This window comes from Coregonus clupeaformis, chromosome 13 (assembly GCF_020615455.1).
Source record: "Coregonus clupeaformis isolate EN_2021a chromosome 13, ASM2061545v1, whole genome shotgun sequence".
NCBI classification, from domain to species: Eukaryota; Metazoa; Chordata; class Actinopteri; order Salmoniformes; family Salmonidae; genus Coregonus; species Coregonus clupeaformis.
The window spans coordinates 43,393,356-43,413,370 of record NC_059204.1 but is presented as its reverse complement, the minus strand read 5'-3'; the positions used below and the strand labels follow the sequence as shown (position 1 = coordinate 43,413,370).

At 45.0% G+C, this 20,015-nt stretch overlaps 1 protein-coding gene across 5 annotated transcripts in view; it reads right to left on the bottom strand.

Moving 5' to 3' along the window:
* LOC121579527 (disks large homolog 4-like) overlaps positions 1 to 20,015 on the bottom strand; it is a 96,677-nt gene that overhangs the window by 7,986 nt on the left and 68,676 nt on the right. For all 5 annotated transcript variants that reach the window (XM_045224449.1, XM_045224448.1, XM_045224447.1 and 2 more), the window contains 4 exons: positions 5,335 to 5,388; positions 5,129 to 5,179; positions 4,639 to 4,763; positions 118 to 287 (listed from right to left, as the gene is read on the bottom strand). In XM_045224449.1, the coding sequence (XP_045080384.1) occupies positions 118 to 287; positions 4,639 to 4,763; positions 5,129 to 5,179; positions 5,335 to 5,388 (400 nt within the window). The remainder of the gene's footprint in view (positions 1 to 117; positions 288 to 4,638; positions 4,764 to 5,128; positions 5,180 to 5,334; positions 5,389 to 20,015) is intronic.

Below are 20,015 nucleotides of genomic sequence, written 5' to 3'. Positions count from 1 at the left end.
GAAAGCGAGAGAGAGAGAGAGAGAGAGAGAGACGGAGGAGGTAAATAATAACTGACAGGTACATAAATATGTAAGCACTAACCACACAAACAAATAGAAACCCAAACCGAGCAGTACCTTTGGGCCCTTTGATGAGCTTGATCTCTGTGACTTTCTCTGCGGCTGGTTTTCTGCGGAGCACGTAGAGGCGGACGATGGCCCCCGCCTCCTTCAGAGCCTCCACAGCCAGACTGTGGGTCACCTCCCTCACATCCACGTCATTCACAAACAGGATACTGTCATTCACACTGAGAGAGAGAGAGAGAGAGAGAGAGAGAGAGAGAGAGAGAGAGAGAGAGAGAGAGAGAGAGAGAGAGAGAGAGAGAGAGAGAGAGAGAGAGAGAGAGATAGAGAGAGAGAAGAGAAAGGTTTATTGTCACCATTGGGGTGCCAGGACAGAGACAAGTTTTGATTGGGCTGAGCGGGGCCAAGAGACCTGAGATGGCAGAATGGAGTACTCGGGTTGCGGTATAGGGTTTGAACATAGCCTGAATATAGGGAGGGGTATGTTCTGTAGGTAAGCACCATGGTCTTGTAGTGGATGCAAGCTTTGACTGGAAGCCAGTAGAGTGTGCGGAGGAGCGGGGTAACATGGGAGAGCTTGGGAAGGTTGAAAACCAGATGGGCTGCAGCGTTCTGGATAAATTAAAGGGGTTTGATGGCACAAGCGGGGAGCCCAGCCAACAGCGAGTTGCAGTAGTCCAGACGAGAGAGGACAAGTGCCTGGATTAGGACCTGTGCCGCTTCCTGTGTGAGGTAGGGTCGTACTCTATGGATGTTGTAGAGCAGGAACCTGCAGGAGCGAGTCACTGCTTTGATGCTTGCAGAGAACGACAGGGTGTTGGCCAGGGTCACGCCAAGGTTCTTTGCACTCTGGGAGGGCGACACTGTGGAGTTGTCAACCGTGATGGAGAGGTCTTTGAGCGGGTAGATCTTCCCCAGGAGGAAGAGCAGCTCCATCTGTCAAGGTTATCTGCCAGGCACGCAGTGATACTTGTTGCCACCTGGGTGTCAGAAGGGGGGAAGGAGAAAAGTAGTTGAGTGTCATCCGCATAGGAGATAGGAGATAGGAGAGACCATGTGAGGATATGACAGAGCCGAGTGACGGTGTATAAAGAGAAGAGGAGAGGGTCTAGAACTGAGCCCTGGGGGACACCAGTAGTGAGAGCACATGGTGCAGACACAGATCCTCTACACGTCACCTCATAGGAACGGCCTGCCAGCTAGGATGTAATCCAAGAGTATGCAGAGCCTGAGACGCCCAGCCCTGAGAGGGTGGAGAGGAGGATCGGATGGTTCACGGTGTCGAAGGCAGCGGATAGATCTAGGAGGATGAGAACAGAGAGAGTAAGTAAGCTTTGGCAGTGCAGAGAGCCTCCGTGACACAGAGAAGAGCAGTCTCGGTTGAGTGACCCATCTTGAAGCCTGACTGGTTAGGGTCAAGAAGATCGTTCTGAGAGAAATAGCGAGAAGGTTGATCAGAGACAACACGCTCAGGTGTTTTGGATAGAAAAGAAAGAAGGGATACAGGTCTTTAGTTTTTGACGTCAGAGGAGTCGAGTGTTGGTTTTCTGAGGAGGGGAGCGACTCGGGTCATTTTGAAGTCAGAGGGGACGCAACCAGTGGTCAGGGATAAGTTGATGAGGGAAGTGAGAAATGGGAGAAGGTCTCCAGAGATGCCATCTCTCCTATTCTCTCATCCCTTTGAGATGGCCCTGCGCACTATCATCTCTACAGCATAGTCTCTTGGCCCCATCCTCCTGTCCTGTGTCAGCTGGGCTGGTCTTCACTCTATCACTCTAACTATCCAGAGAGAGTAGCATTCCGTCCGTCAGTCCGTCAGTCAGTCCGTCAGTCAGTCAATCCAACCACCAGTAACCCTTTAGTTCAGTGTCAGCTCCAGGTCCGCAGTGTATGCACTATGTAGATACAGAGCAGACAAGGCTTTTAAAGCACCATAATGTGAGTCACATTTTTCAAAGCCTTGGTGCTCATAAATATTCAGGACCTGACATTTGTATGACCTTGTCCACTACTTCATCTGCTCTTAAGGTTACATTATGAAACTCGCCTTTGCATACGCTTCATTCGTGGACCACACTTAACATAACCATTTACACTGGTAAATATAGATTTTAGAGACACATTTCAGCACATTCTAGTGACTGTCAAACTATCTTTTGATGCATTCAAAGCTATTGAATTTTCTATAACATTAAGAGACATATCAAATGCATGAGAAATAATGGAAAGTGTGATTGTGATGGAGGCAGCCCAGCCAGCCTTGAATGACAGGGTAGACGTGTAATATTAATCTCCTCTGATGATACCTTCTAGAATCCCAGATGTGCCCTTTAAATGCCATGTTAAATTCCTTCAGTAATGGACAGGCCTGTGAGGGAGAGAGTGTGTGAGTGCTAGCCAGCCCCAAGGCCAAGGCTGACAGAGAGATGGATGTTGGAGTGTGGTCCAGTAAAGAGGGCCTAGGTAGGGTGAGGAGGATGAGGAGAAGGAGGAGGGGGAGGGAGGACTATATTTAGGCAGCTCCACTGTGATGGGTGGACTCAGTGGTGAAAAGCATCTGTCTGGCTGACTGAGTGAATGCAGTCTGTGGAGGGGAGGAGGAGGTTGGGCACCAGAGTGTCACTTCTCTCTCTGAGACCCAGCTGGCACTGACATGAGTAGCCTACATCACTGTTGTAGCCCTGGGTCGTGGGTTTGTTTGTGTGTTAGTGTCTATGTGTGTGTGTGTGTGTGTGTGCGTTTGCATATACATGCATGAGCCTGTAAGTATTAAATGTGTGTACATACACTTGCACATACAGTTGAAGTCGGAAGTTTACATACACTTAGGTTGGAGTCATTAAAACTTGTTTTTCAACTACTCCACACATTTCTTGTTAACAAACTATAGTTTTGGCAAGTCGGTTAGGACATCTACTTTGTGCATGACACAAGTAATTTTTCCAACAATTGTTTATAGACAGATTATTTCACTTATAATTCACTGTATCACAATTCCAGTGGGTCAGAAGTTTACCTACACTAAGTTGACTGTGCCTTTAAACAGCTTGGAAAATTCCAAAAAATGATGTCATGGCTTTAGAAGCTTCTGATAGGCTAATTGACATCATTTGAGTCAATTGGAGGTGTACATTTACATTTTTAGTCATTTAGCAGACGCTCTTATCCAGAGCGACTTACAGTTAGTGAGTGCATCTACCTTCAAACTCAGTGCCTCTTTGCTTGACATCATGGGAAAATAAAAAGAAATCAGCCAAGACCTCACAAGACCTCCACAAGTCTGGTTCATCCTTGGGAGCAATTTCCAAACGCCTGAAGGTACCACGTTCATCTGTACAAACAATAGTACGCAAGTATAAACACCATGGGACAATGTAGCCATCATACCGCTCAGGAAGGAGACGCATTCTGTCTCCTAGAGATGAATGTACTTTGGTGCGAAAAGTGCAAATCAATCACAGAACAACAGCAAAGGACCTTGTGAAGATGCTGGAGGAAACAGGTACAAAAGTATCTATATCCACAGTAAAACGAGTCCTATATTGACATAACCTGAAAGGCCGCTCAGCAAGGAAGAAGCCACTGCTCCAAAACCGCCATAAAAAAGTCAGACTACAGTTTGCAACTGCACATGGGGACAAAGATCGTACTTTTTGGAGAAATGTCCTCTGGTCTGATAAAACAAAAATATAAATATTTGGCCATAATGACCATCGTTATGTTTGGAGGAAAAAGGGGGTGGCTTGCAAGCCGAAGAACACCATCCCAACCGTGAAGCACGGGGGTGGCAGCATCATGCTGTGGGTGTGCTTTACTGCAGGAGGGACTGGTGCACTTCACAAAATAGATGGCATCATGAGGAAGGAAAATTATGTGGATATATTGAAGCAACATCTCAAGACATCAGTCAGGAAGTTAAAGCTTGGTCGCAAATTGGTCTTCCAAATGGACAATGACCCCAAGCATACTTCAAAAGTTGTGGCAAAATGGCTTAAGGACAACAAAGTCAAGGTATTGGAGTGGCCATCACAAAGCCCTGACCTCAATCCTATAGAACATTTGTGGGTAGATCTGAAAAAGCGTGTGCGAGCAAGGAGGCCTACAAACCTGACTCAGTTACACCAGCTCTGTCAGGAGGAATGGGCCAAAATTCACCCATCTTATTGTGGGAAGCTTGTGGAAGGGTACCCGAAACGTTTGAACCAAGTTAAACAATTTAAAGGCAATGCTACCAAATACTAATTGAGTGTATGTAAACTTCTGACCCACTGGGAATGTGATGAAAGAAATAAAAGCTGAAATAAATCATTCTCTCTACTATTATTCTGACATTTAACATTCTTAAAATAAAGTGGTGATCCTAACTGACCTAAGACAGGGAATCTTTACTAGGATTAAATGTCAGGAATTGTGAAAAACTGAGTTTAAATGTTTTTGGCTAAGGTGTATGTAAACGTCCGACTTCAACTGTATGTGCGTGTGTACACAGAGTCAAGGGTTGGGGTTGACAACTTGAGGGTGATGAAGAGGAGGTGATATTAGAGGAGTTAGGTAGGTAGTTAGTTATTGGTGTACCTCAGCCGTCCGTCCTGGGCCGCAGCTCCCCCAGGGATGATCTTGGTGATGAAGATGCTGGGGTCATCACCAACATGAGGGTTATCTGTCCCCCCAGCTATACTGAAGCCCAGGCCTGAGTTACCCTGAACACACACAACATTACACACAACATCACACACAACATCACACACAGCATCACACACAACATTACACACAACATCACACACAACATCACACACAGCATCACACACAGCATCACACACAGCATCACACACAACATTACACACAACATCACACACAACATCACACACAGCATCACCCACAACATCACACACAACATCACACAACAACACACACAGCATTACACAGTGTCAAACATGGTGACTATTACAGACCAAACTGTACTAGATTACATACATTTTAATGTTATATGGCTATCCCAGATCAGTTGTAGGATAATAATAAGGCTTTGACCCTATGTTATAATTATTTGCTGTAAAACACTCACTCTTTCCAGTGTAATCTCTTCATACTCAATTTCCCCCTCTGTCCCGTTGACCTGAGAGAGGAAGACATTGTTATCACACTTCCAATGAAGGACGATACAAACTAGGATAAAACGCTGTAATATGGGATGAGTATTGTGTAGGATGATCATCAATAATCAAGTATTATGCAGTAAATAATGCAGTATAGTTGGAGTATGACTCTTACGTAGGGGGAGCCGTCAAGCGTGTCAGTGTTCACCACCACTGGAGGAGAATTTCCCTGGAAGAGGAGAGAGGGAGGAAAGGGAGAGAGAGAAGGAGAGAAAATGTATTAGCCCACACGTACACACACTACACACACACACACACACTCCAAATATTCAGGGTCAGGGCCTTATGGCAATAACAACATTTCCTGTCCCAGTCCCTCCTTCTGTACAGTGAGATAATGTTTGAGCGAATCTCAGGATAAGCAGGCATGGAGTCGGTCTGCCCTGCTCAGGCTGTGGAGCCTCTCCCTCTGCAGGCAGGCCCTGCAGTCACAGCCACAGCCATTTTACAGCCTAATGACGATGACAACACCACACACAGTCACTGTGACATGTCCTGCCTGCCTGGCACACTGACTGACTGCTCCACACCCCAGCCACAAGGCACCAGCCACAAGGCCTTGACTTTGCATCTCTTTCCTGTGAGTCAACGTTATCTAACAAAGCCCTAAGTTAGTGTCACATTGACAACACTCTGTGAAATGATTCTGTAAATACATTCAGGTTTAGGGAGAAGGAAGTAGTCGTTTTATAACACCATCATGAAAGGCAACATCGTGGCAACATCTAACAGAGCTGTTAGCTTTCAAGGCTATCAGTGTGGTTCCTCTCAATCAGCGTTCTACAAAGCCTCCAGGCGCATGCTGCATCACTGATGAGTAAAGCAGAGCCCAACCTGTGAAAGCTGAGACCATGAACAGGACATCTATCTCTAAGCAGACTAGATGCCATTAATCAGGGAGCTGCTGCTAATACAGCCTTTAACAAGACAATAATTCTATGACATGCCAGGCCGGTTGGCATTAGGATGGTGTAGGCTTTCCTGCTCCCCATAGGGTGTGACCTGTCATCCTGTACAAAGAATACACTCTGTACACTCTGTATTTGACTTCCATCTCTCTATCTACCTCTTTCTCTCTTTTTAACTCCCTTCATCCCTTTCAGCCCTCTCCCCTCGTTGCTTCTCTCTCCAAAATGTTTTTAGTTGCATCTCCCCATCTACAATCTTAGAAAAAAGGTGCTATCTAGAACCTAAAAGGGTTCTTTGGCTATCCCCATAGGAAAACCCTTTGAAGAACCCTTTTTGGTTCCAAGTAGAACTCTTTCCACAGAGGGTTATACATACATGGAACCAAAAAGGGTTTTACCTGGAACCAAAAAGGGTTCTCCTATGGGGACAGCCGAAGAACCCGTTTGGAACCCTTTTTATCTAAGAATGTACTGTAAAAATAGTGGATGCACTATTCTGCATTCTGTACTCCTTAGAGAATGCTCAGCAGTCTCTCTCTCCCTCTCTCTAAACTTCTATCCTTTTCTCCACTTTAGTTTGTCCCTCCCTGATTAGCATGAGGAAGACACTGTGCATCCAAAGTGCTCACAGAGAAGCAAACAACAGCAGCAGCATGAAATCAGCCTGCCGACCTTCACACAGCTGACAGCCTGCAGAAACACACACACTCTCTCACACACACACTCACAATCACACTGTTCCAATGAGTTCCAGATATATTCCCTCTCCAGCCCTTAAGTTGTGACTATCCAACCATTCATCTTTCATCATTCTGCTTATACAGCATACAGCATCTACTGAAATGTCACATGTTCTCTCTGTACAGACAGTTTGTATTCATCATTGGCCAAATTGTCCCAAACTATCCCCTGGAGGTTTGGCCCCTGAAATCCATTCCTTTACACTGAAAGTGCTTACGCAATAATAAGGTTAACATACGGACAAAGATCATTCTCTCCCTCTCTCCTCTCCATTTCTCACCGTGGCATCCCACAGCTCTGAGCCAGCCAGGATGCCAACCATCTCTCCCACTCCATCCCTAACTCCTGTCCTGACCACCGCTACCATGGTTACAGTATAGCATCAGCCACTGGGTTCTCTGAGGCTCCATGGTAGAAAGCTTGTCTCCATGGTAACCTGGATTTCCATTCCGATGGTCTAAAAGCCCTAGCTATATGCCACAGAACATCGTCGCAAAAACAACAGGGGAATACAAATAATTTCCACTACGTTTATTACGTAATCTGAAGCATCACCGCATGAATCGGCTCTTAAATTAACTCTTGACAGCTATGTGTGTTGTACATTGAAACTGTCAGGCATTTCATGTACATTGCTCTGTACTTTCCAGAAATATTCCTATGGGAGCACTTGCTATGTGAATAGGATTATTAGGATGAACTGTCTATTGCTTACCTATGCTGTAACTATGGGGTTAGTCAAACAGTATTATGCTATGATGTAGAGAATATGCAATCCTGAACAGAGGTACTTGAGAGCAGATCAAGAGATATGGTCATTAGCTGTGTCATTTCCCCTCTGGAGTAGAAGTCTTCCTTCCATCTCCCTTTTGTGCATCTGTAATCTATCTGTATGGTGATGAGTCTTCCAGCAGAGACACTCTTACTGACAGAACAGAGGACGCCTGAGGCATAATGTCATCTTCACCTGGACCACTTGGACATCAGCCAGAAACCCACGTTTGTATTCCTACAGGGCTACAGTACTCCACTCACTCTGCTCTCTCTTTACTTCTCTTCCTTTAGTCTTTCTCTCTTCATTTTTACCTAAAGACAGAACATCTGTCCCAACAGAAAATGAAAACTTCTCTCTGCAGTGCCCCCCCTCCTCCTCCCTCCCCTCCGCCCGAACAGACTCATTAATGCAGCTCGTTAGGCTCTTAATTCATTGCTGTCAGAGAGAGAGAGGAGTGAGCGAGAAGATAGAGAGAGGAGAGAGAGAGGAGGGCAGAAATAAAGATAACCAGGAAGGCTCATATCTCAGACAGGTAGAGATATGAGCCAGACATGGCAGACAGATGCATTGAGAGCATATTGGAGTGTAGGTGTTTTAAAATCTCTCTCTTATCTCTGTTCCAGGTTCACAACCTCAAAACCAAGCTGCTAAACCACTAAAAACACACATCTCTTACACACTACTTAATATTCAAGCAGTAAGCTACAGACCACACAAACTATACACTCCCAAACTCAGTCCTGGCTGATTCAAATAAACAAAGCTTGATGATGAGTTGGTTATTTGAATCAGCTGTGTAGTGCACCCTAAAAAAATAAAAAGGTTATAGGAAACCCCGCCTCAGTCTTCTGTAAACCTAATCCTGGGATAGAGTTTTATTTTTCAGCGAGACAATTAAATAAATTTTAATGACAAAGACACACCAGAATGGCTTTCCAAGAGGTGTTGAGTGTTCCTGAGTGGTTTAGTTTCAGTCCTGACTTACATTTGTTTGGTATTGGTATTTTATTAGGATCCCAATTAGCTGTTGCGAAAGCAGCATCTACTCTTCCTGGGGTGAACACAAAACATGAAACATGACATAATACAGAACATTAATAACCAAGAACAGCTCAAGGACAGAACTTTTTAAACGTCGCACATAGCCTACATATCAATACATACACACAAAATATCTAGGTCAAATAGGGGAGAGGCGTTGTGCCGCTTTATCTGTTTTTTTAAACCAGGTCTGCTGTTCATTTGAGCAATATGAGATGGAAGGGAGTTCCATGCAATAATGGCTCTATATAATACTGTACGCTTTCTTGAATTTGTTCTGATTACAATGAAGAGCAAGACGTGCCGCTCTGTTCTGGGCAAGCTGCAGCTTAACTAGGTCTTTCTTTGCAGCACTTGACCACATGGCTGGACAAACTAGAGCCTGCAGGACTTGCTTTTCGAAGTGTGGTGTCAAAAAAGCAGAGCATCTCTTTATCATGGACAGACCTCTCCCCATCTTCACAACCATTGAATCTATATGTTTTGACCATGACAGTTTACAATCTAAGGTAACACCAAGTAATTTAGTCTCCTCAACTTGTTCACCAGCCACACCATTCATTACCAGATTCAGGTGAGGTGTAGATCTTAAGGAATGATTTTTACCAAATACAATGCCCTTAGTTTTAGAGATATTCAGGACCAGTTTATTACTGGCCACCCATTCCAAAACTGACTGCAACTCCTTGTTAAGGGTTTCAGTGACTTCATTAGCCGTGGTTGCTGACATGTATATGGTTGAGTCATCAGCATACATGGACACACAGGCTTTGTTTAATGCCAGTGGTAGGTCATTGGTAAAAATGGAAAAGAGTAGAGGGCCTCGACAGCTGCCCTACGGTACACCACACCCTACATGTTTGACATTAGAAAGGTTTCCATTAAAAAAATCCCTCTGCGTTCTATTTGATAGATGGCTCTGAATCCATGATATGGAAAACATACGTTTTCTCAACAACAGGTTATGGTCAATAATATCAAAGGCACTGAAATCTAACAGTACAGGGGTCACAATATTCTTATTATCAATTTATTTCAACCAATCATCAGTCATTTGTGTCAGTGCAGTACATGTTGAGTGCCCTTCTTTATAAGCATGCTGAAAGTCTGTTTACAGAGAATTAACATTGTATTTGGTCAAACACAACTTTTTCCAACAGTTTGCCAAGAGCTGGCAGCAAGCTGATAGGTCTGCTGTTAGAACCAGTAAAGGCCGCTTTACCACTCTTGGGTAGCGGAATGACTTTGGCTTCCCTCCAGGCCTGAGGACAAACACCTTCCTCTAGACACAGATGAAAGATATGACAGATAGGAGTGGCGATAGAGTCAGCTACCATCCTCAGTAGCTTTCCATCTAAGTTGTCAATGCCAGATTGTTTGTCATTATTGATCGATAAAAATAATTTTTCCACCTCTACCACACTAACTTAAAAAAATTCAAACTTGCAATGCTTTTCTTTCATTATTTATTTTTTATGCATGAATACGATGGCTCACTGTTCATTGTTGGCATTTCCTGCCTAAAGTTGCCCACTTTGCCAATTAAGTAATCCTTAAAATAATTAGCAACATCAAATGGTTTTGTGATGAATAACCTGTCTGATTCAATGAAAGATGGAGTTGAATTGGGCTTACTGCCCATACTTTAATTTAAAGTACTCAAAAGTTGTTTTTCCATCATTATTTATATCATTGATCTTGGCTTCTGTCACGCACTGGCTCTGGGGACACTTGTATGTTGAGCCAGGGTGTGCGTTTCATTTGTTTGTCTAGTAGTTGCATTTCTATGTTGGCCAGATTGGTTCCCAATCAGAGGCAACGAGTGTCAGCTGTTGCTGGTTGTCTCTGATTGGGAACCATATTTATACAGGCTGTTTTCCCACAGTAGTTGTGGGATCTTGTTTCTAGTTGGTTTGTGTTAGACCGTGAACTGTCACGTTATCGGTTTGTTTATTTTGTCGTGTAATCGCTAAATAAAGAGTATGTTTGCCTGCAACGCTGCGCCTTGGTCCTCCTCTGTATACGACGATCGTGACAGAAGATCCCACCAAGACTGGACCAAGCAGCGGGTCCAGGAGCCATCGCCAGGGAAATCTCTGGCGGATATCCAGCGCCTCCTCGACTGGGTCAAGCCGGGTGAGCAAGAGAGGGGCTTGACGTGGAAGCAGAAGGGCGAAAGGCTGGCGAAAAGTATGGAGACCTGGTCCACGGGTAGGAGAGAAGCCCAGAATTTTTTTAGGGGGGGGGCTAACGCCGTGGACGACGGGGCAGCAGGAGACCGCGGTTGAGCGGCCCAGCAGGTTGGCAGAGGAGGCCGCCAGGTTACGGGGGCCACTGGTCAAAGAGGGGAAGGAAGGTGTAGTGGCACGGCGAGACGTACTGGGGTGTGTTACCGGTCCGGCCCGTTCCTGATCCCGGCGTAAGGCCAGTGGTGTGTGTCCCCAGTACGGTCCGGTCTGTTCCTGTCCCTTGCACCGAGCCTATGGTGCGTGTCGCCAGCCCGGCCCGGCCCGTGCCTGTTCCCCAAACCAAGCCAATGGTGCGCGTCGCCAGCCCGGTCCGGCCCGTTCCTGCTCCCCACACCAAGCCAGTGGTGTGCGTCGTCAGTCCGGCACGGCCCGTGCCTGTTCCCCACACCAAGCCAGTGGTGTGCGTCGCCAGCCCGGTCCGGCCCGCTCCTGCTCCCCACACCAAGCCAGTGGTGTGCGTCGTCAGTCCGGCACGGCCCGTGCTTGTTCCCCACACCAAGCCAGTGGTGTGCGTCGCCAGCCCGGTCCGGCCCGCTCCTGCTCTCCACACCAAGCCAGTGGTGTGCGTCGTCAGTCCGGCACGGCCCGTGCCTGTTCCCCACACCAAGCCAGTGGTGTGCGTCGCCAGTCCGGTCCGGCCCGCTCCTGCTCCCCGCACCAAGCCTATGGTACGCGTCGTCAGTCTGGCACGGCCCGTGCCTGTTCCACCGGTGCCTGGTCCGGCACCGGTCAGCTGCTTCACGCCGGAGCTAGAGCAATCCGCTCCACCAGTGTGCAGTCCAGCTCCGGTCAGCGGGGCCAGACCGGACCAGGGGTACTTTGGGGGGTTGGAGAGGGAGTGGGGAACAGGCCCGGAGCCGGATCCGCCGCCAAGGCGGAGTGCCCACCCGGTGCCTCCTCTGTGGTATTTAGTTGACGCGGTCGGAGTCCGCGCCTTTAGGGGGGGGTACTGTCACGCCCTGGCTCTGGGGACACTTGTATGTTGAGCCAGGGTGTGCGTTTCATTTGTTTGTCTAGTAGTTGCATTTCTATGTTGGCCAGATTGGTTCCCAATCAGAGGCAACGAGTGTCAGCTGTTGCTGGTTGTCTCTGATTGGGAACCATATTTATACAGGCTGTTTTCCCACAGTAGTTGTGGGATCTTGTTTCTAGTTGGTTTGTGTTAGACCGTGAACTGTCACGTTATCGTTTTGTTTATTTTGTCGTGTAATCACTAAATAAAGAGTGTTTGCCTGCAACGCTGCGCCTTGGTCCTCCTCTGTATACGACGATTGTGACAGCTTCATAATACAGTTTATTCTTATTTTTGTTGAGTTTAGTCACAATATTTCTCAATTTGCAGTAAGCCAGCCAGTCAGACTTATTTTCCACTCCTTTTGCCCCATCTCTTTCAACCATACAGGTTTTCAATTCCTCATCAATCCATTGAGCCTTAAAAGTTCTAACAGTCAGTTTCTTAACAGGTGCATGTTTAACAATAATTGGAAGAATCAATTTAATAAATTCATCAAGTGCAGCATCTGGATGCTCCTTATTAATCACATCAGACCAACAAATATTTGTAACAACATCCACATAAGTGTCACAGCAAAATCTTTTGTATCATCTCTTATACACTATTTTAGGCCCAGCTTTTGGAACTTTGGCTTTCCTATACTGTGATCACTGCATCCAATGGGTATGTATACAGCTTCAGAACAAAGTTCAACAGTATTAGTAAAAATGTGATCAATACATGTGGATGATCTTGTTCCTGTTGTGTTTGTAAACACACTGGTAGGTTGGTTAATAACGTGAACCAGATGACAGGCATTAGTTACAGTGAGAAGCTTCCTCTTGAGTTGACAGCTTGATGAAAACCAGTCAATACTCAGGTCCCCAAGAAAGTAGACCTATCTGTTTAGCACATTCACTATCAAGCATTTCACACATATTATTTAGATACTGACTGTTAGCACTTGGTGGCCTATAGCAACACCCCAAAAAAATAGGCTTTAGATGAGGCAGGTAAATCTGCAACCAGAGTACTTCAATAACACTTGACATGAGATCTTCTCTAAGATTACAGGGATATGGCTCTGAATATAAAGTGCCTTCTGAAAGTATTCAGACCCCTTGACTTTCTCCACATTTTGTTAAATTACAGCCTTATTCTAAAAGGGATTACATTGTTGTTTCCCTAATCAATATACACAAAATACCCCATACTGACAAAGCAAAAAGGTTTTTAGACATTTGGTAAATAAAACCTGGAAATATCACATTTACATAAGTATTCAGACCCTTTACTCAGTACTTTGTTGAAGCACCTTTGGCAGGAATTACAGCCTCGAGTCTTTTTGGGTATGACGCTACAAGCTTGGCACACCTGTATTTAGGGAGATTCTCCCATTCTTCTCTGCAGATCCTCCCAAGCTCTGTCAGGTTGGATTGGGAGCGTCGCTGCACAGCTATTTTCAGGTCTCTCCAGAGACGTTCGATCGGGTTTAAGTCCGGGCTCTGGATGGGCCACTCAAGGACATTTACAGACTTGTCCTGAAGCCACTCCTGCATTGTCTTGGCTGTGTGTTTAGGGTTGTTGTCCTGTTGGAAGGTGAACCTTCACCCCAGTCTGAGGTCCTGAGCACTCTGTAGCAGGTTTACATCAAGGATCTCTCTGTACTTCGCTCTCTTCATCTTTCCCTCAATCCTGACTAGTCTCCCAGTCCCTGAAAAACATTCCCACAGCATGAGGGTGCCACCACCATGCTTTACCGTAAGGATGGTGCAAGGTTTCCTTCAGTCGTGACGCTTGACATTCAGGCCAAAGAGTTCAATCTTGGTTTCATCATAACAGAGAATCGTGGTCTGAGAGTCCTTTAGATGCCTTTTAGCAATCTCCAAGCGGGCTGTCAAGTGCCTTTTACTGAGGAGTGGCTTCCGTCTGGCCACCCTATCTGTGCCTCGACACAATCCTGTCTTGGAGCTCTACAGACAATTCCTTCGACCACATGGCTTGGTTTTTGCTCTGACATGCACTGTCAACTGTGGGACCTTATATAGACAGGTGTGTGTCTTTCAAAATCATGTCCAATCAATTGAATTTACCACAGGTGGACTCCAATGAAGTTGTAGAAACATCTCAAGGATGATCAATAGAAACATGTGGTTCTCTGTAGCTCAGCTGGTAGAGCACGGCGCTTGTAACGCCAAGGTAGTGGGTTCGATCCCCGGGACCACCCATACACAAAAAAAAATGTATGCACGCATGACTGTAAGTCGCTTTGGATAAAAGCGTCTGCTAAATGGCATATTATTATTATTATTATTATAAGAAACAGGATGCACCTGAGCTTAATTTTGAGTCTCATAGCAAAGGGTCTGAATACTTATGTAAATAAGGTATCTCTGTTTTTTTGTTGTTTATACATTTGCACAAATTTCTAAAAACCTGTTTTCACTTTGTCATTATGGGGTATTGTGTGTAGATTGATGAGGAAAAATATATTTGCTCCTGTAAGTCGCTCTGGATAAGAGTGTCTGCTAAATGACTAAAATGTAAAATGTAAATGTAATATTTAATAAATGTTAGCATAAGGCTGTAACAAAATTTGGACAAAGGGAAGGGGTCTGAACACTTTGAAAATCAGAGACAACATTTAAATATCGCTGTCCATCAATGATTCCCAGCAATTTTGACAAAAATAATGGATATATGTTGCCTTAAGAGTTGTGCAATATTGGTAGAATCTTTTTCCAAATGATTCACAGCTGTAATGGCTGCCAAAGGTGCTTCCACCAAGTATTAACTCAGGGGGGTGGAGACATCCAATTATGATATTTCTGTTTGTTTTTTTCTTAATTTTCTATAACTTTCTTTCGTTTTGAAAATGTGGAGTAGGTTGAGTAGATATGTAGGGGGAGGGAGGGGGGGGGGGGAATTAATTTAATCCCTTTTTAGATTACATTTTAAGGCAGCAAAATGTGAAAAATTTCCAAGGGGGTGTAGACTCTCTATCAAGGCTAAGAAACATATACTGTGCAGTCAGTGCACAATCCCCAGTGCACACATTTCTCCTGCAGGGGTTTTGACAGGCGACTCCCTCCCTGTGCTTTGTCAGGGAGTGGGAGGCTGGAGTTGCCAGGATTTAGTGGATTTGGCAGTCGCCCACTCACATTTTTATGCCACCTACTCAGCTCTCCCATCTCCGTGCCTTAGAGGCGGTTACCCTATCGTCCTCTCTAATTTCCGGGCCACCCCCTTCACTGATAAACTGAACCCCCTGGCATAACCTGTCACCCCTTCTCCGATATCAAACCCTGAACCTTGACACTAGCCACTAACTTGAACCTCTGGATAAAAATCCCAGCCAACCAGAATATTGATACTGATACTAATCACTAACCTCCCCATAGGAAGGCATGCTAAGATCCAATCCAGTGTAGGCTCGGCCCTAATGTACAGTGGGGAGTACAAGTATTTGGTACACTGCCGATTTTGCAGGTTTTCCTACTTACAGACGGACGGAATCTAAAACAAAAATCCAGAAAATCACATTGTATGATTTTTAAGTAATTAATTTGTATTTTATTGCATGCCATAAGTATTTGATCACCTACCAACCAGTAAGAATTCCGGCTCTCACAGACCTGTTAGTTTTTCTTTAAGAAGCCCTGCTGTTCTCCACTCATTACCTGTATTAACTGCACCTGTTTGAACTCGTTACCTGCATAAAAGACACCTGTTCACATACTCAATCAAACAGACTCCAACCTCTCCACAATGGCCAAGACCAGAGAGCTGTGTAAGGACATCAGGGATAAAATTGTAGACCTGCACAAGGCTGGGATGGGCTACAGGACAATAGGCAAGCAGCTTGGTGAGAAGGCAACAACTGTTGATGCAATTATTAGAAAATGGAAGAAGTTCAAGATGACGGTCAATCACCCTCGGTCTGGGGCTCCATGCAAGATCTCACCTCGTGGGGCATCAATGATCATGAGGAAGGTGAGGGATCAGCCCAGAACTACACGGCAGGACCTGGTCAATGACCTGAAGAGAGCTGGGACCACAGTCTCAAAGAAAACCATTAGTAACACACTACGCTGTCATGGATTAAAATCCTGCAGTGCACGCAAGGTCCCCCTGCTCAAGCCAGCGCATGTCCAGGCCCGTCTGAAGTTTGCCAATGACCATCTGGATGATCCAGAGGAGGAATGGGAGAAGGTCATGTGGTCTGATGAGACAAAAATAGAGCTTTTTGGTCTAAACTCCACTCGCCGTGTTTGGAGGAAGAAGAAGGATGAGTACAACCCCAAGAACACCATCCCAACCGTGAAGCATGGAGGTGGAAACATCATTCTTTGGGGATGCTTTTCTGCAAAAGGGACAGGACGACTGCACCGTATTGAGGGGAGGATGGATGGGGCCATGTATCGCGAGATCTTGGCCAACAACCTCCTTCCCTCAGTAAGAGCATTGAAGATGGGTCGTGGCTGGGTCTTCCAGCATGACAACGACCCAAAACACACAGCCAGGGCAACTAAGGAGTGACTCCATAAGAAGCATCTCAAGGTCCTGGAGTGGCCTAGCCAGTCTCCAGACCTGAACCCAATAGAAAATCTTTGGAGGGAGCTGAAAGTCCGTATTGCCCAGCGACAGCCCCGAAACCTGAAGGATCTGGAGAAGGTCTGTATGGAGGAGTGGGCCAAAATCCCTGCTGCAGTGTGTGCAAACCTGGTCAAGACCTACAGGAAATGTATGATCTCTGTAATTGCAAACAAAGGTTTCTGTACCAAATATTAAGTTCTGCTTTTCTGATGTATCAAATACTTATGTCATGCAATAAAATGCAAATTAATTACTTAAAAATCATACAATGTGATTTTCTGGATTTTAGATTCCGTCTCTCACAGTTGAAGTGTATCTATGATAAAAATTACAGACCTCTACATGCTTTGAAAGTAAGAAAACCTGCAAAATCGGCAGTGTATCAAATACTTGTTCTCCCCACTGTATTTGTTGGAAGGCAGAGGACAATGCCAAAGAACTAGTCAGCCCTTCCCCGCTCTGATCAAAATCAAAATGTTTCTCTCTGTTACAGTAATCAGTGGACTGACTATTGAATGTGATAGAATAATACTCTAGTATCCATGTCTGGTTTCTATCTGAAATTTGTTCACTGAGGATAACTCTGATGCTATCTATATGGATGTATGATATCTGTGGTTACTTGTATCTCTACAGGGTGAACCCTAAATTATTCTCAAAAAGGTTTTATGGTCCTCTCAGGAATTGGTCTCATCCCCCACACAAGCATTTAAATGCTGTGACACCCTATAGAGATTAGGCCTTGGTGGTCAGGTTACACTGTAAACTTGGTATCGTTTGATTGGTCTATGGTGGTTGGTCTTGGGTTGAAAGGTTACACCTTCAGATGTTATAAATGGAATGAAATGCCTCTGTTCTCTCTCTCTTATCCTTTTTCCAGCCATGGAGGAAGGTTGTATGATCAATTCTCATTTCCTAGGCTCCTAGGCCTCTGGGCTAGTAAGCATCTCTTTGTCCATGCTTTGCTTTGTAAGTTAACCTTATAATCTATATGCCTAGAATAAGGCTTTGTTAATGTCAGTACTGCCTTGTACCTTAAGCTTTATGCCTTGTATGTGAACCCATTCATTTTATAAAGTTACTAAATAATACTTGCTTTGATATTCGATCTCATGACCATTCATTGATCTTAGTCAGCTAAACGCATAATACTTGATTGCACATGGTTCAACTGTAGTCTCTTGCATATTGCTAATTATCTTTATAGAGTTAGATAAACATTTTAATAGGCTACTTGCTTAGTCATATTACGAGTCGCATGTGAGGTATTTATGTGAGGTATTTATAATATGTCAAATATTACTGCCCACTACACCAGCACACTCCACTGTCCAGCCCTCTGCAGGCTGACAGGGTCTAAACAAGCAGCAGTAATCACCAGAGGACAAGGGGTAAGGACAAATGACAAAAACACTGAGACTGAGAGCCATGAGAAAGGAAGGAGAGCCTCGCCATGGAGGGGAGTGTGACTGCGAGGACAGATAAGGGGTTGAAGGAGTGTGATGTAATTGCTTGATTTATAGACTCACGATACCCTGGAGCCATTACAAAGAGGAGAGAAGAGAGAGAGAGACAGAAAAAGAGAGAGATAGAGCCCTATATACATCAAAAGGCAAATATATTAGTGCTTTTCCTAAAGTGAGGTTGTTCATTTATTGATGCTGCATGTTTTTTGGTGTGTGTGTGTGTGTGTGTGTGTGTGTGTGTGTGTGTGTGTGTGTGTGTGAGTGTGAGAGAGAGAGAGAGATACAGAGAGAGATTGAGTGAATGTGTGTTTTGTTTGTTATCTGATTGAGATAGATAGTGGATGTGTGTGCTTGCAAGGCTGCATTTAGCTGAGTGTACAGTCGTGGTCAAAGGTTTTGAGAATGACACAAATATTAATTTTCACAAAGTCTGCTGCCTCAGTTTTTATGATGGCAACTTGCATATACTCCATAATGTTATGAAGAGTGATCAGATGAATTGCAATTAATTGCAAAGTCCCTCTTTGCCATGAAAATGAACTTAATCCCAAAAAAACATTTCCACTGCATTTCAGCCCTGCCACAAAAAGACCAGCTGACATCATGTCAGTGATTCTCTCGTTAACACAGGTGAGAGTGTTGACGAGGACAAGGGTGGAGATCACTCTGTCATGCTGATTGAGTTAGAATAACAGACTGGAAGCTTTAAAAGGAGGGTGGTGCTTGAAATCATTGTTCTTCCTCTGTTAACCATGGTTACCTGCAAGGAAACACGTGCCGTCATCATTGCTTTGCACAAAAAGGGCTTCACAGGAAAGGATATTGCTGCTAGTAAGATTGCACCTAAATCAACCATTTATCGGATCATCAGGAACTTCAAGGAGAGAGGTTCAATTGTTGGGAAGAAGGCTTCAGGGCGCCCAAGAAAGTCCAGCAAGCGCCAGGACCGTCTCCTAAAGTTGATTCAGCTGCGGGATCGGGGCACCACCAGTGCAGAGCTTGCTCAGGAATGGCAGCAGGCAGGTGTGAGTGCATCTTCACGCACAGTGAGGCGAAGACTTTTGGAGGATGGCCTGGTGTCAAGAAGGGCAGCGAGGAAGCCACTTCTCTCCAGGAAAAACATCAGGGACAGACTGATATTCTGCAAAAGGTACAGGGATTGGACTGCTGAGGACTGGGGTAAAGTCATTTTCTCTGATGAATCCCCTTTCCGATTGTTTGGGGCATCCAGAAAAAAGCTTGTCCGGAGAAGACAAGGTGAGCGCTACCATCAGTCCTGTGTCATGCCAACTGTAAAGCATCCTGAGACCATACTTGTGTGGTGTTGCTTCTCAGCCAAGGGAGTGGGCTCACTCACAATTTTGCCTAAGAACACAGCCATGAATAAAGATCCTCCGAGAGCAACTTCTCCCAACCATCCAAGAACAGTTTGGTGACGAACAATGCCTTTTCCAGCATGATGGAGCACCTTGCCATAAGGCAAAAGTGATAACTAAGTGGCTCGGGGAACAAAACATCTACATTTTGGGTCCATGGCCAGGAAACTCCCCAGACCTTAATCCCATTGAGAACTTGTGGTCAATCCTCAAGAGGCAGGTGGGCAAACAAAAACCCACAAATTCGGACAAAATCCAAGCGTAGATTATGCAAGAATGGGCTGCCATCAGTCAGGATGTGGCCCAGAAGTTAATTGACAGCATGCCAGGGCGGATTGCAGAGGTCTTGAAAAAGAAGGGTCAACACTGCAAATATTGACTCTTTGCATAAACTTAATGTAATTGTCAATAAAAGCCTTTAACACTTATGGAATGCTTGTAATTATACTTCAGTATACCATTGTAACATCTGACAAAAATATTGAAAAACACTGAAGCAGCAAACTTTGTGAAGACCAATGCTTGTGTCATTCTCAAAACTTTTGACCACGACTGTACTGTTGACGTATACACATGCTCCTATGGAAGAGGAGGAGGGAGTGTGGAGTCAATGTGTAGGTTTAGGTGATGAGGAGTGACAGCCAGTGTTA